The sequence below is a fragment of the Pseudophryne corroboree genome, chromosome 4 (genome assembly GCF_028390025.1).
Source record: "Pseudophryne corroboree isolate aPseCor3 chromosome 4, aPseCor3.hap2, whole genome shotgun sequence".
Taxonomy (NCBI): Eukaryota; Metazoa; Chordata; class Amphibia; order Anura; family Myobatrachidae; genus Pseudophryne; species Pseudophryne corroboree.
Genome location: NC_086447.1, coordinates 422255140 through 422269277, shown reverse-complemented (window position 1 = coordinate 422269277; position 14138 = coordinate 422255140). Strand labels below are relative to the sequence as shown.

At 41.8% G+C, this 14138-nt stretch overlaps 1 protein-coding gene across 1 annotated transcript in view; it reads left to right on the top strand.

Moving 5' to 3' along the window:
- Nucleotides 1–14138, top strand: part of IMPG1 (interphotoreceptor matrix proteoglycan 1) — a 511490-nt gene that overhangs the window by 142821 nt on the left and 354531 nt on the right. The window contains exons 5-6 of the mRNA XM_063916848.1: nucleotides 7232–7302; nucleotides 9273–9361. Of these exons, the coding sequence (XP_063772918.1) occupies nucleotides 7232–7302; nucleotides 9273–9361 (160 nt within the window). The remainder of the gene's footprint in view (nucleotides 1–7231; nucleotides 7303–9272; nucleotides 9362–14138) is intronic.

Here is a 14138-nt window from a genome sequence, read left to right as displayed (position 1 = left end):
CCAGGATTCAAGGGTGGTCAATCTGTTGAAATCAGAGCACTACATTTTGGCCACTCGATCCTAGGTTTAAAGCCTATGTTTTATCTCTCTTTCCAGCAGACATAAGTCTGCAGAGGTTCAAAGACCTGCTAGTGAGTAAATTGTCAACTCAAGCGGAACATGACCTGTCAACAGCTCCTCCTTCATTTTCTCCCGCAACTGGGGCTGCGAGGAAAAGGATAAGATTTCCTAGCCCACCCACTGGCGGTGATGCAGGGCAGTCAGGAGCAAGTGCTGACATCTGGTCCGGACTGAAAGACCTGCCAACGATTACTGACATGTCTACTATCACTGCATGTGATTCTGTCACCATTGAAAGAATGGTGGAGGATTATATGAGTGACAGCATCCAAGTAGGCATGTCAGACAGTCCGTACGTATACTGGCAGGAAAAAGAGGCAATTTGGATGCCCTTGCACAAACTGGCTTTATTTTAGCTAAGTTGCCCCCCCCCCCTCCAGTGTGTACTCTGAAAGAGTGTTTAGTGCAGCCGGTAAGCTTGTCAGCGATCAGCGTAGGAGGTTACTTCCACAAATTGTTGAAAAGATGATGTTCATTAAAATGAATTATAAATTCCTCCAGGAAGACCTTTACCAGCAATTGCCTCCAGAAAGTACACAGGGACCTGTGATGGTGGATTCCAGTGGGGAAGAATGAATACTCTGTAAGGAGGAGGATGTACACAATGAAAGGGATGAGGAATCGGAGGATGAGGTAGACATCTTGCCTCTGTAGAGCCAGTTTGTGCTAGGAGAGATTGATTGCTTCTTTTTTGGTGTGGGCCCAAACAAACCAGTCATTTCAGCCACAGTCTTGTGGCAGACCCTGTCGCTGAAATTGTTTTGTTAAAGTGTGCATGTCCTGTTTATACAACATAAGGGTCTTGCACCTCTTTTTCTTCTTTGCATCATGAGCTGTTTGGGGACTATTTTTTAAAGTGCCATCCTGTCTGACACTGCGGTACAACTCCAGGGGTTCTGCCTTATAAGTCCTGGGGTACTGCCGTATAAGTTTAGTCCAGTGGTGCTGCTTGTGCTGCATAAGTCCAGTGGTGGTGTCCTGTGGTGTCCTGTGCTGTATATTATTTACTCCAAATAAAAGGCTTATATACATTACTTATATTATTATCCAAATCATTTTTACAGGGTTTGCCCTGTGTGGTGTAGGGGTACGGTCGCCTGTGCTGCATCTTATTATAATAGCTCCAAATAAAAGGGTTATTATTCTCCAAATTAATTTTACAGGCTTTGCAGTGTGTGTGTGGTTTAGGGGTACGCTCTCCTGTGCCACCAATATTGTGTGTGTATTACATCTGGGAAAATTCCAGCACGTCCCATGTTGTTTGTGCCGCACACTTGTGTCGCTTAGCTTAGTCATACAGCTACCTCATTGCACCTCTGTTTCTTCTTTGAATGATGTGCTGTTTGGGGCCTAGTTTTTTAAGTGCCATCCTGTCTGCAACTGCAGTGCCACTCCTAGATGGGCCAGGTGTTTGTGCCGCACACTTTTGTCGCTTAGCTTAGTCATACATCTATCTCATTGCACCTCTTTTACTTCTTTGCATGATGTGCTGTTTGGGGCCTAGTTTTTTTAAGTGCCATCCTGTCTGCAACTGCAGCGCCACTCCTAGATGGGCCAGGTGTTTGTGCCGCACACTTGTGTCGTTTAATCATACATCCACCTCATTGCCCCTATTTTTCTTCTTTGCATGATGTGCTGTTTGGGGCCTATTTTTTAAATCTGCCATCCTGTCTGCCACTGCAGTGCCACTCCTAGATGGGCCAGGTGTTTGTGCCGCATACTTGTGTCGCTTAGCTTAGTCACCCAGCTACCTCGGTGCAACTTTTCGGCCTAAAATCCATATTGTGAGGTGTGAGGTGTTCAGAATAGACTGGAAATGCGTGGAAATGAATGTTATTGAGGTTAATAATACCGTAGGATCAAAATTACCCCCAAATTCTGTGATTTTAGCTGTTTTTATGTTATTTTCAAAACCAATCCAGATCCAGAACCAAAATCAAAACACGAAAAGTGCCCGGAGCCGCGTATATCTCTAGTTTAAAGTCCTGCTTACACATTTGAGCCACCCTTTTCCTTAAAACTTTAGTATTGCTCATTAGGTATGCAGTATGATACTGACATTCGGCATCCCATGCTGCGGGATCGCATACCGATACTGTTCATTATACTGGCAACACTGTAACTTTTCAGTCCCTCATTGCTTCAGCTTGAACTGCTGTTTTAAATCTACCATTGCCTTGGTCAGTGCAAAAATGTCAGACAGCAGGAGATTTTAAAACAGTTGTTACTGTAGTATCTTGGCCTTGTTCAGGTGCTTGGCATTGGTCGGAGACTTGTTAGGAGACATCGGTACTTTCTTTGGATTTTTTGTTTTAGCAACACTGAGGATAATTTTGTAAATTGATAACTAGAAGCTGTGCAATGAATTACAGATGGAAACATATCCGATCTCGTGCTGCCGGAAGGGGTTGATCTGATCATTTATTTACAGACTTCACCTAGGGAGTGGGAGATCTGAAACAGCAGTTTAAGTGGAAGTAATACAAAGCTTATGAGTTAAAGTGACATACATACATACTGTAAGACAGTCAGTGTGTCAGAGCTTTTTTAAAAAAAATATTATGTTATTTGCTCTGGTTTATATGCACATATTTATGCATTTAATACATTTCCTCTACAAAACGTGCCTACATGGCACAAATGATGTTGCAGTGAAAGGAATCTGCAAGATCCGATGAAACTCTGTCTACTATCTCCAAATAGCAACCTTCACATAACTACAGAAATCTTGAAAACATGGATTGTTGAGGTTTGTTGAGGACTGGAGTTGGGAAACACCAGAGTAGTGTATGTCACACTTGGTTCCAGTCATCAAACTGTATTTAGCTATCTTGCCATTTAGTTTGCTTTAACTGGAACTTCTTAGGATCCCAGTGCAAAATTTGTTCCTTCAATGCATACTTGGCATCACATACAGTAGCAATATAAAGTATTAGATATTACAATTTAGTATCACTACAGCCCATTATGGGGTTCCCTTGGTGCAGCTAGGGAATATTAATTGTTCACATCTGCTGCTACTCAGTGGAGCTCAAATAAAAAGCATTGAAAATGGTGCCCACAAATATTGCTTTTTTGCCCCAACTTAGTCCTACTTCATTTTTTTTTCAGACATTTTAACATTTATGGACACATGCTTGCATGATGATATGGTGTCATGTAATATTTGAGGGAAGACATTTTTGATAACCATGATGGGGTCATCTAACGGCATTCATTGCAGAACAAGACTGGTTGCAGTTAGGCAGAAGTGGGGCATAAACCCTGACCCATTGGATGTGTGATTCGGAGTCTGAGAATATCAGGAGTCTATTATTACATTACAAGCTTATTTAAAATTGTAGATTCTTATAACAAATAAACAACAAAGTAAAGTGAATTATACAGGAACAGAAAGTTAGGTATGTGATATAATACCTGTATAATTTTGAAATTGTGTTGAAAGAATGGTATTGATTCATTTCTCAGCAGATGTTGTATTTTCCATGACCTGCACAATGTTGATTACATTTGAAATGATTCCTCTCTATTATTTAAAATATGCAGAAAGTGGGATTTCTAAAACTGTTAAAACCTAGACATGATTTTGCCCCTATGGAATATAAATACACTCCAATGTAACAATACTAAACCATCATTATTTAGAAAGTAAAATAAAGGATTTGAGAGTAGTAGAGAACATTTCTGGATATTAACCATTTTTGTATGAAATTTCTTTGTTCTGTTAATGAATAGCTCATAAAGTCAAAGTGTTAACTTAACTTAAAAGATCAGATAAGCATTTTGGTTGTTGACCTTTGTTAGCAGCAAAGTAATAAATTATCTTAAAAAGCAGATTCAGATTTCTAAAGCGTCTGCCAGATCTGTTTGCTTCCATCTACATCATTGGTGGGGAACCAAACCTTTTTTCTACCAAGGGCCATTTGGATATTTATAATATACTTTGGGGGCCATTCAAAAATTATCAACTTAAAAATTAGCCTGCCCCCAGTAGTTATGCCCCCAGTCAGAAGTTATGCCCCCAGTAGATATACCCCCAGTCAGTCATTATGCCCCAATAGATATACCCCGAGTCAGTCATTATGCCCCAGTAGATATGCTCCCAGTTACTTATTATGCCTCATTAGATATGCCCCCAGTCAGTTGTTATGCCCCATTAGATATGCCCCCAGTCAGTTGTTATGCCCCATTAAATATGCCCCATTAGATATGCCCTCTAGTAGCGCCACTTGCACACACACACACACACACACACACATTAAAAGAAAAAAAACAATACCCACCAGCCCCGCTCCTGCTTCTGGACCATTGCCCTCTGACTGGCCGCCCGCTCCTCAGAACTATGGGAGAGACGTCATGACATCACTCCCATAGCACCGCACAGCCGCACACGCACACTGCCAGAGCCAGAAGCTGGAGCTCAGGAGTGAGCTCCTGCTTCCTGCTGCTGCTGCTGAGGGGAAGAAGCCGGGCGCCCGCTAGTAACAAAATCTCAGCGGGCGCCCGGCATCTCCCTCGGTTAGGTGAGCCTGGCCGGGCCGAATCAAGTGGCTCTGCGGGCCTTATACGGCCTGTGGGCCTGAGGTTCCCCATCCCTGATCTACATACTGTATCTTGCACTTCTTTTAGATTGTATCTTATACTCCTTACTCCCTTTGATGGCACCTAACCCCGGGTTTTCTATACCTATCCTATATTGTATTGTACTGTAAGTGCTGTTTTCTTGTTTGCTCATTTTATTATGTACTGTGTAATGGGCGAGGCAGATCCCTTGTGGCGCCATATAAATAAAGGCTAATAATAATAATAATAATAATAACAGCAAGGGGCAGATTAAAAAAACAAAATACAAAAACACAGCTACAGTAATAGGTACATTAATATAACATTAATATATATTATTTCTGTCCATTATATTTTTGAAGATATATGATTATACAGGTTGAGTATCCCTTATCCAAAATGCTTGGGACCAGAGGTATTTTGGATATCGGATTTTTCCGTATTTTGGAATAATTGCATACCATAATGAGATATTATGATGATGGGACCTAAATCTAAGCACAGGATGCATTTATGTTACATATACACCTTATACACACAGCCTGAAGGTAATTTTAGCCAATATTTTTATAACTTTGTGCATTAAACAAAGTGTGTGTACATTTACACAATTCATTTATGTTTCACATATACCTTATACACACAGCCTGAAGGTCATTTAATACAATATTTTTAATAACTTTGTGTATTAAACAAAGTTTGTGTACATTGAGCCATCAAAAAACAAAGGTTTCACTATCTCACTCTCACTCAAAAAATTCCGTATTTCGGAATATTCCGTATTTCGGAATATTTGGATATGGGATACTCAACCTGTAAAATGTTAATCATAACAGATATATTTATATAACTGTTATTTTCTCTATTTAAAGGCAAACTTCAGAAAATGGTCACAGGCAGCAGGTGTCATGTGTGCCTATAATGTGCCATACAGAGTTTCACTAGGACGGTTTTAGGCAATATAAAACTGTACATAGTACTGAATATATATTGTTAGGAATACATACGAAATCCCTAGGTCAGGATGCCGGCAGTCACATGATCGACCACGGGATCCACTGAAGATTCTAATATTGCAGGGGGTTAGTATTTCCACCCGGCCCCATCCCCTATACTAACCCTCGGGGGGTGTTGGCCACGGCTAACTCCCGGGGAGTGGTGATTAGGGATAACCACCCCTCCTAGTGCCTGACCCTAAACCCCCCCCACCACCACCACCCCACCCAACCCTTCAGGATGTCTGCTGTTGGTGATCCAGCGCCGGTCTTCACATGATCACCGACATCTCAACAGCCGGGTTGCTGAATGCTTCCCTTTTGTTAACACTTAGTAATGATAAAATTGAAGTTAATATTGCTGCACAAAGTTATCTCTGGGAGTGTACTATACCTCTATTTGCACAACTGTGCCCCCAACTCTGCCAAAGTGCATATATTTTGGGAACAAGATGGTGGCTTGTTTTGCACATCAGACTTCAATTTGCATCCATTACTGATACGGTAAATGGTGTACAGTAATTTTAGAGGCATTACATGGTAAGCATAGCATTGCACAGCCATTGCCACAACACCAAAGAACTTGGTTTTAGCTCTAAGGGGGTCATTCCAAGTTGATCGCACGCTGCTGATTTTCGCAGCGCAATGATCAGGTTACTACTGCACATGCGTATGCACCACAATGCGCACACACGCGTCGTACGGGTACAAACAGCATCGTTGCTGTGCAAGGCTTCTAGCAAGGAATCCATTTGCACAACCGTTCGCAAGGAGATTGACAGGAAGAGGGCATTTATGGGTGTCAACTGACCATTTTTTGGGAGTGGTAGGGAAAATGCAGGCGTGTACAAGCATTTGCAGGGCGGGTGTCTGATGTCAATTCCGGGACCGGACAGGCTAAAGTGATCACAAGGGCTGAGTAAGTTCAGACCTACTCAGAAACTGAAAGAAACTTTTTCATCCCACTCGGCTGCACAAGCGTTCGCACACTTGCAAAGCGAAAATACACTCCCCCGTGGGTGGCGACTATCTGATCGCCGCTCTGCAAAAATAGCTAGCGAGCGATCAACTCGGAATGAGGGCCTAAGTTAGTAGAGATCAAGCATTGTGCACTTTCTGTTCCACAGTAGTACATTTCTATGGGTACTTTGTTCAATGTACAACAATGGCTTTATAAAAATAAAAAAAACACATGTAACAAAGAGTCATGATGTCCTCTCAGTCTCATGATCACTGTAAATGAGTAAATTGGTCTAAACTGATCAGTAATTTAGCAGACAAAATTCTGAAATTGTATTTATGTGAAAGGTGTTGTTCTAAATGCATCACGGGCATGACCTGACTCCAAAGGGCACCTTCAACCATGTCTCATAACCAACATTAAGAAATGAATTGCAAAAATTCTTGCTTTAATGTGGATAGCTAAACATTGCACATGTGAGAAAGTAGCACGTCTTTGCCAGTTATGTGTTTTTTCACTTATAATAGATTAGAGACCCCACATCTGGTTATATTAGGGTTTCCTCTACTGACTAACATTATTTATTATCTAGGACACATGAGATTTCTGCAGAAGTCACTTTGTCTCCAGTAATTATTGAGGACCCTCTTGTGTCTACAACTGGTAAGTAACCTTACTAAATGTACCAGTTTTCATGATTAGACAATAGCTACTACTGTACTTACTGTTACCAATAGTATTCTAAACTTAGCACCCATGAGCCAAACAGACAACTACAAATGTGTTTTATCCTCTTAAAAAAATCTGTAAAATTACAAAAAAATCTGAGGCATTTGATACCATATATTATTTTACATGTATAGAAATTTGAAGTAATAAATTAGAAGCTAAAGAAATGATTGAAGGACTTCTTCACCTAGATATCAGTATTTTGACAACGCTCATACTGTAAACAGACTTTGTTACAGTAGACTCCTGTAATATGTGGAGACAACAAGAGATGTTCATAAAGTCTTGTGTTTTGGGTCTAGTTGTGGTTCTTATTTCATCATTGTGTGTTTGATTTTGTTTTTGCACAACCACCCTCAAGTGTTTTGGTTTGGAATTTGGATTTCAAATCTGAATCTTGGGTTTTGGATTTCTTGAAAATAGATTCAAACAGCTAAAATCATGTCATTTTTGCAATCCAAAACCCGAAATTCAGATTTAAAATCTGAATTTCGAACCACAGGAAGATTTGAACCGGGAATCGTTTTGGTTTGGATTTCCTGAGGAAATCTGAACCAGGGCTCGGTTCAGTTTGGATCCACAAAATTTGGGTGGGTTCGGATTGTTAAAGAACAGAATCACAAATCTCTACAACTACAACCAGCAGTTTGTGCTCTTCTGTTCTATTTTCAAATTAGGAAATTGTTTTACTACGAACTATAAAACAACACTGTCATGGTTTTATATGTGGCCACATCTTTGTATGACTAATATGTCAATTTCATATGGTTAAAGTATTTATCCACTTTTGGATGCCGCCACCTCTACACCTCCATATGACACCTTGGTGGGTGATGACTACTGGAAATAAGTTACTTGAGTATTGCATGTTATAGTTTATAGGGAATGTAACTGTTATTTAGCAGAGAGGACAGGTTCCACATTTTCATACCTCAAAACCATCATGAAGGATTAACCTGTGAGGCTGAACAGATCTCTACTGGCAACACATATGGTGTGCCAGCTGTCCAGTTCAGTACTGCTATTTCAAGTAAAAAAATAATAATTGCAGTGAACAGAACTGGGACTGATACAACCCTGGTAAGGGGATGCGGTCAACTTCCCGCCTGACGGAATCCCGGCGGTCAGAATACCAACACCGGAATCCCGACCGGCACAATCCCAACATATTCTACCTCCCCATAGAGGGAGAATAAATTAGTGTGCCAAGCGTAGCGAGGCACCATGCCTGCAGCGTGGCGAGCGCAGTGAGCCCGCAAGGGGCTGCTTTGCGCTTGCCCCCCTGTCGGGATTGTGCTGGTCGGGATTCCAGTATCGGTATTCCGACCACCTGGATCCCGTCCAGCGGGATTTTGTACTGATCCCCTGGTAAGAGTATCTTTAGAATATACTGTACTGCACCACACACATACTGTTCTGTAAGAGGAAAAAAATGATTTTGAATAGAGTTTTCCTTTAAGTAACCTTAAACTACCAAAATGTTTCTTACTACATATCACCTTTTTAGGATTAGTTAAGATAGAAATATCGTCCATGTACAAGCAGTGAAGATCCCAAAGGTGGTTACATAAATAGTGAATGCCAGTAGATTACTGTTGAGAATTTTGTAAATTCCAATCATGGAGAAGACTGAACAAAGTGTAGCAATATTCTATTGTACAAATAATATTACAAAATAACTACAAAGAAGAAAATCCCAGGCAGAGATCATGGAACAGCTTGGGGATATACGCATAAAATAATGAAATATAAAGGATGCTTTGGTCACATAATAACAAAAAGGACAAAAGAAACTTGAAAGGCATAATTTTTAATATAGTTTTATTACATTTCTTAAAATTGCCAAAAAGGTTACAAGTGATACTGTATACTGTCTAAATGACTTCATTTCTTTTAACTGGCAGGTCTTCCTAATTCTATATCAGCTTCCCTTGTTACTTCAAATGATACTCTCTTCAATGAAATCATCAATGACACCAAGCATCAACTAAAGGTATATAATTTAGTTTTCAATAAGATATATATGTAAGATATTTTAGTGTAACAATGTTTTAATGAAGAGTCGTTAACAGATGTTTGATAATACTCCTAATTGAGTCATCATAATGGGATTGATTGATTGATTGATTGATTGATTGATTGATGGATGGATTAAATAAAGATAATAAAAATTTAGACTATTCATTATGAATTATTTTAAAACAATTATAAAAATAAACAAATACTAACAACAATTATAATCATAGCAGATAGAGAAAGAAAAGAAAAGACTCTTTTTGGGGCACTCTGCTTATTAATAAAATATAACTTTTAATGAGTTACAGTAATCTAAAATTTGAGTAGAAAAATGTAACCAAAGGGTTAAAACCACCAGTGTAGGAAGACATGTGGGTGAAGTGTTAGTGCTCACAGTAAAAATATTTGAATATATTCGCATACTGTATATATAATTTCACCAATCAATGGGTGAATGTTAATCCATAAAATACTAATGCATAATACCGTCCCTTGACGACACTGAATTTTTATGCTGTGTATGGATAAACAATCAACAAAGTTGACATATTCACTCAGCTTGTTTTGCTGAGAAAGACAGAGTACCACAAATCAACACAAAACAAGATACATACAAAAGGTGATCGCTTTTCAACTGACAAAATTGTCAAACAGTATCTGTCAGAGGTTGGTACTGATTTGTAACACACCAAGAGGAGTTTAAACACCTTAAATGAGTTGGCAACAATGTATTCAACAATTGTTCACTGTGGCAATTTTTTTCGACACACAACTGGAAATAGCAATCAGTTACAAACTCTGGGGCTGCACGTTTGCCACTTTTTTCAGCTAATTCTCTTATCGAGTACTCAATTAGATCCACCTCCCATAGTCAGTCCTGCGCTGTTTCATACATCAAGACTATTAGGGAACATTGATTTAAAAGCAGAAACTCTGCTTTTGTTATTTCTGCCCTCTAATTTGTCACACAGTAGAACGCTCACTCAGTCGTCCTCATAGGCGTGCACAGAACATTTTATTACGGGGTGCACCGTCGGAGGGGTGTGTTTGGCCCCACCTACTGGGAGTGTCTAGCACCACCTATTGGGCGTGCCTAGCACCGCCTATTGGCCTTCAAAGCAATATCCAGCGGTGCACCTTTCTCAGTATCCCCAGCGGTGCCAGATACACACTTGACCCAAGCACTGCCAGATACACACTTGCCCCCAGCTGTGCCAGAAACACACTTACCCCCAGCGGTGCCAGATACACAATTGCCCCAAGCAGTGCCAGATACACACATGCCCCCAGAGGTGCTAGATACACAAATTCCCCCAGCGGTGCCAGATATGTATGCCCCCAGTGGTGCCAGATACATGAATGCCCCCAGCGGTGCCAGATACATAAGCCCCCAGTGGTTCCAGATACATATGCCCCCAGCGGTGCCAGATACATAAATGCCCCCAGTGGTGCCAGATACATAAATGCCCCAGTGGTGCCAGATACATATGCCCCCAGTGGTGCCAGATACATATGCCCTCAGTGTTGCCAGATACATATGCCCGCATTTGTGTTCACCCTCCTCTGTTGCCAGTGCTGCCATTTCCGTCTCTGCCGCTGAGGGGAGGAGAGCGCAGCGGGCCTCTCTCCTGTACCTCACTTCACTGAGTTCCTGGCTGTCTCCAGTGGCCATTTGAAATATGGCGCCGGCATGTGAGCCAATCAAAGCTCACGGGGCGGCAGCCAATCAAGAGCCGGTCCGTGAGCTCTGATTGGCTGAAAGCCGAGTGACATTGTGAATGACTGCCGGAGATGGGGACACACAGTGAGGGGCACGAGAGATGCACGCAGTGCTCTCCTCCCTTCAAGTTCAGTGTCAGACTGAGACGGGAATCGGCGGCAGCAGCAACAGGTGTGCCAGACATTAGGGGGTGCCTGTGCACACCAGGCACCCCCCGTGTGCACGCCTATGCTACGTACAAATGACTGATCCACAAATCAAGTAGGGGCTCTGGATTTTCCAAAAATCTTTAATCTAACATATATACTCATAACTGTTTGAATCTATTTTGTACCTGAGACAATGAGGTGCTAGCACAACAGCGTATTCAGTTCTGCTGTTACAATTGTTTAAATTAATTTTTCTTGCTGTGTATTATGTATTAGGCCAAAAGGGATTCATCATAGGAATTACCAGGGCCGTAACTACGTGTGAGTCAGGTGTGCCTGGCATACAGCGCAGTCGTCCTGAGGGCGCAACTGGCCGCATTATAATGAGTCAAACTGACTCATTACAATCTGCCTTTGTATGCGAGGTGAGGAGCAGCAGCTACGGTAGCAGGGGAGAAGGAGGACTCAGGAGGGGGACTCGGGAGCAGCAGCAGCATCCTTCTCCTTCCACATATGCTGACTGACACCACTGTGAATGCTGTGATGCGCTTCCCTCATCCCAGCATTCACAGCGGCTGTGGCCAGCCAATGTGGAAGGAGAGGGACAGCTGCAGCGACGCCGCCACCAATTACAGTGTGCTGCTGTGGCTCCCGAGTCCCCCTCCCTCCTCCTCCTCCTCACCTGCCCGGGATATGCCAGCAGCTGAGCAGCTGCACCGAGGAGCCTGACTGCCTGAGCCAGCGGGGAGAGAGTAAATATCATCTATTCTTTCTATCTCTCTGTCTGTCTGTAAAAAGGGGGACTGGCTGCCATAACGTGTAAAAAGGGGACGCTGTCTGCCGCAATGTGTAAAAATGGGACGCTGTCTGCCGTAATGTGTAAAAAGGGAAGCTGTCTGCCGCAAAATGTAAAAAAGGGGATGCTGTCTGCCATAATGTGTAAAAAGGGGACGCTGTCTGCAGTAATGTGTAAAAAGGGGATGCTGTCTGTGTAATGTGTAAAAGGTCAATTCTATCTGTGGTAACGTGTAAAAAGGGGACGCTGTCTGCCACAATGTGTAAAAATGGGATGCTGTCTGCCGTAATGTGTAAAAAGGGATGCTGTCTGCCGCAATATGTAAAAAAGGGGATGCTGTCTGCCATAATGTGTAAAAAGGGGACTCTGTCTTCCGCAATGTGTAAAAAAGGGGACGCTGTCTGCCGCAATGTGTAAAAAAGGAGACTCTGTCTTCCGTAATGTGTAAAAAAGGGGATGCTGTCTGCCACAATGTGTAAAAAAGGGGACACTGTCTTCCGCAATGTGTAAAAAAGGGGACTCTGCCGCAATATGTAAAAAGTGGACTCTATCTACCGCAATGTGTAAAAAGGGGACTCTGTCCGCCATAATGTGTAAAAAGGGGACACTGTCCATCGTAATGTGTAAAAATGGGACTCTGTCTGCCGCAATGTGTAAAAAAAGGGGACGCTGTCTGCCGTTATGTGTAAAAAGGGGATGCTGTCTGCCGTAATGTGTAAAAAGGGGACTCTGTCTGCCGTAATGTGTAAAAAGGGGATGCTGTCTGTAGTAATGTGTAAAAAGGGGATGCTGTCTGCGTAATGTGTAAAAGGTCGATTCTATCTGTGGTAATGTGTAAAAATGGGACGCTGTCTGCGGTAATGTGTAAAAGATGTACTCTGCCTGTCGTAATGTGTAAAAGGGGACGGTGTCTGCTGTAATGTGTAAAAGATGAACTCTGTCTGCCTTAATGTGTAAAAAGGGGACTCTCTCTGCCGTAATGTATAAAAAGGGGACTCTGCCTGTCGTAATGTGTAAAAAAGGGGACGCTGTCTGCCGTAAAGTGTAAAAAGTGGACTCTGCCTGTCGTAATGTGTAAAAAGGGGAATCTGTCCACCATAATGTGTAAAAAGATGGACTCTGTCTGCCGTAATGTGTAAAAAGGGGGCTCTACAAGGTGTAGTGGCGCTACTGTGCTGCGTAATTTGTTATATTTTATTAATAGGCAGAGTGCCCCAAAAAGAGAGTCTTTTCTTTCTCTATTGGCTACAATTGTACTTATACTCTCAGGGTGCACCTCCACCAAGTTCATAAACCAATACCTTTTAGATGTTGCAAATTATTTTGGAACATGGATTAGCCTATTTCTCTGGTACATATATCTCATACAAACCCTTGTGCTCTTGGACCATTTTTCCCAACACCCCCTTTCCCTGACTCTATAACAATTATAGTCAGTAAATATTTCGATTTTCCTTGAACTTGAAATGACAGCCTTATAATTGATCCTAGTTATGGCACTGTAACATATGGGTTGACATACTGTAGGGCCTGATTCATATTTGTACGCAAACTACGATTGTGGGTGCAGTGCACATGTGCAGAATGGGTCTTGCATTGTCACTCTCAGTGTCCCCAAGCTGAAGAATGAGTGACATGGAGCGAGGTCAGTGACTGGGACAGTTCTACAAAATGGGGCTAAGGTCTTTGTCTTCCTATGCAGATTTCCTGGGCCCAGTGAACTATGTCCATCTCTGAGTCACCTCCATAGTGACTTACCAGTGTTTAATGAATAACTAGAACCAGGGGCAGATCTAGAGAGATCTAAAGCAGTGATTACATTTTATAAACAAGGTCCTTGACTTGTCTCTGATACCCAGGCCAGTTGTGATGATTCATGGCATAATGCATAATGCATAATATGTTTTATTATTTTAGGTCTGGCGTGAGTCACTACGCTTAACTGATTTAGCCATACCTATGCATCATCCTAGACCCCACATCTGCGGGTAGCCTCATTAATATAGTTAGGCAACATTTGGGGTAATTTGTTTTTTTATTCTTTGTATTCACGTTTAAATGAATCTTGTTTCAAAACTGAAAGCTTGAC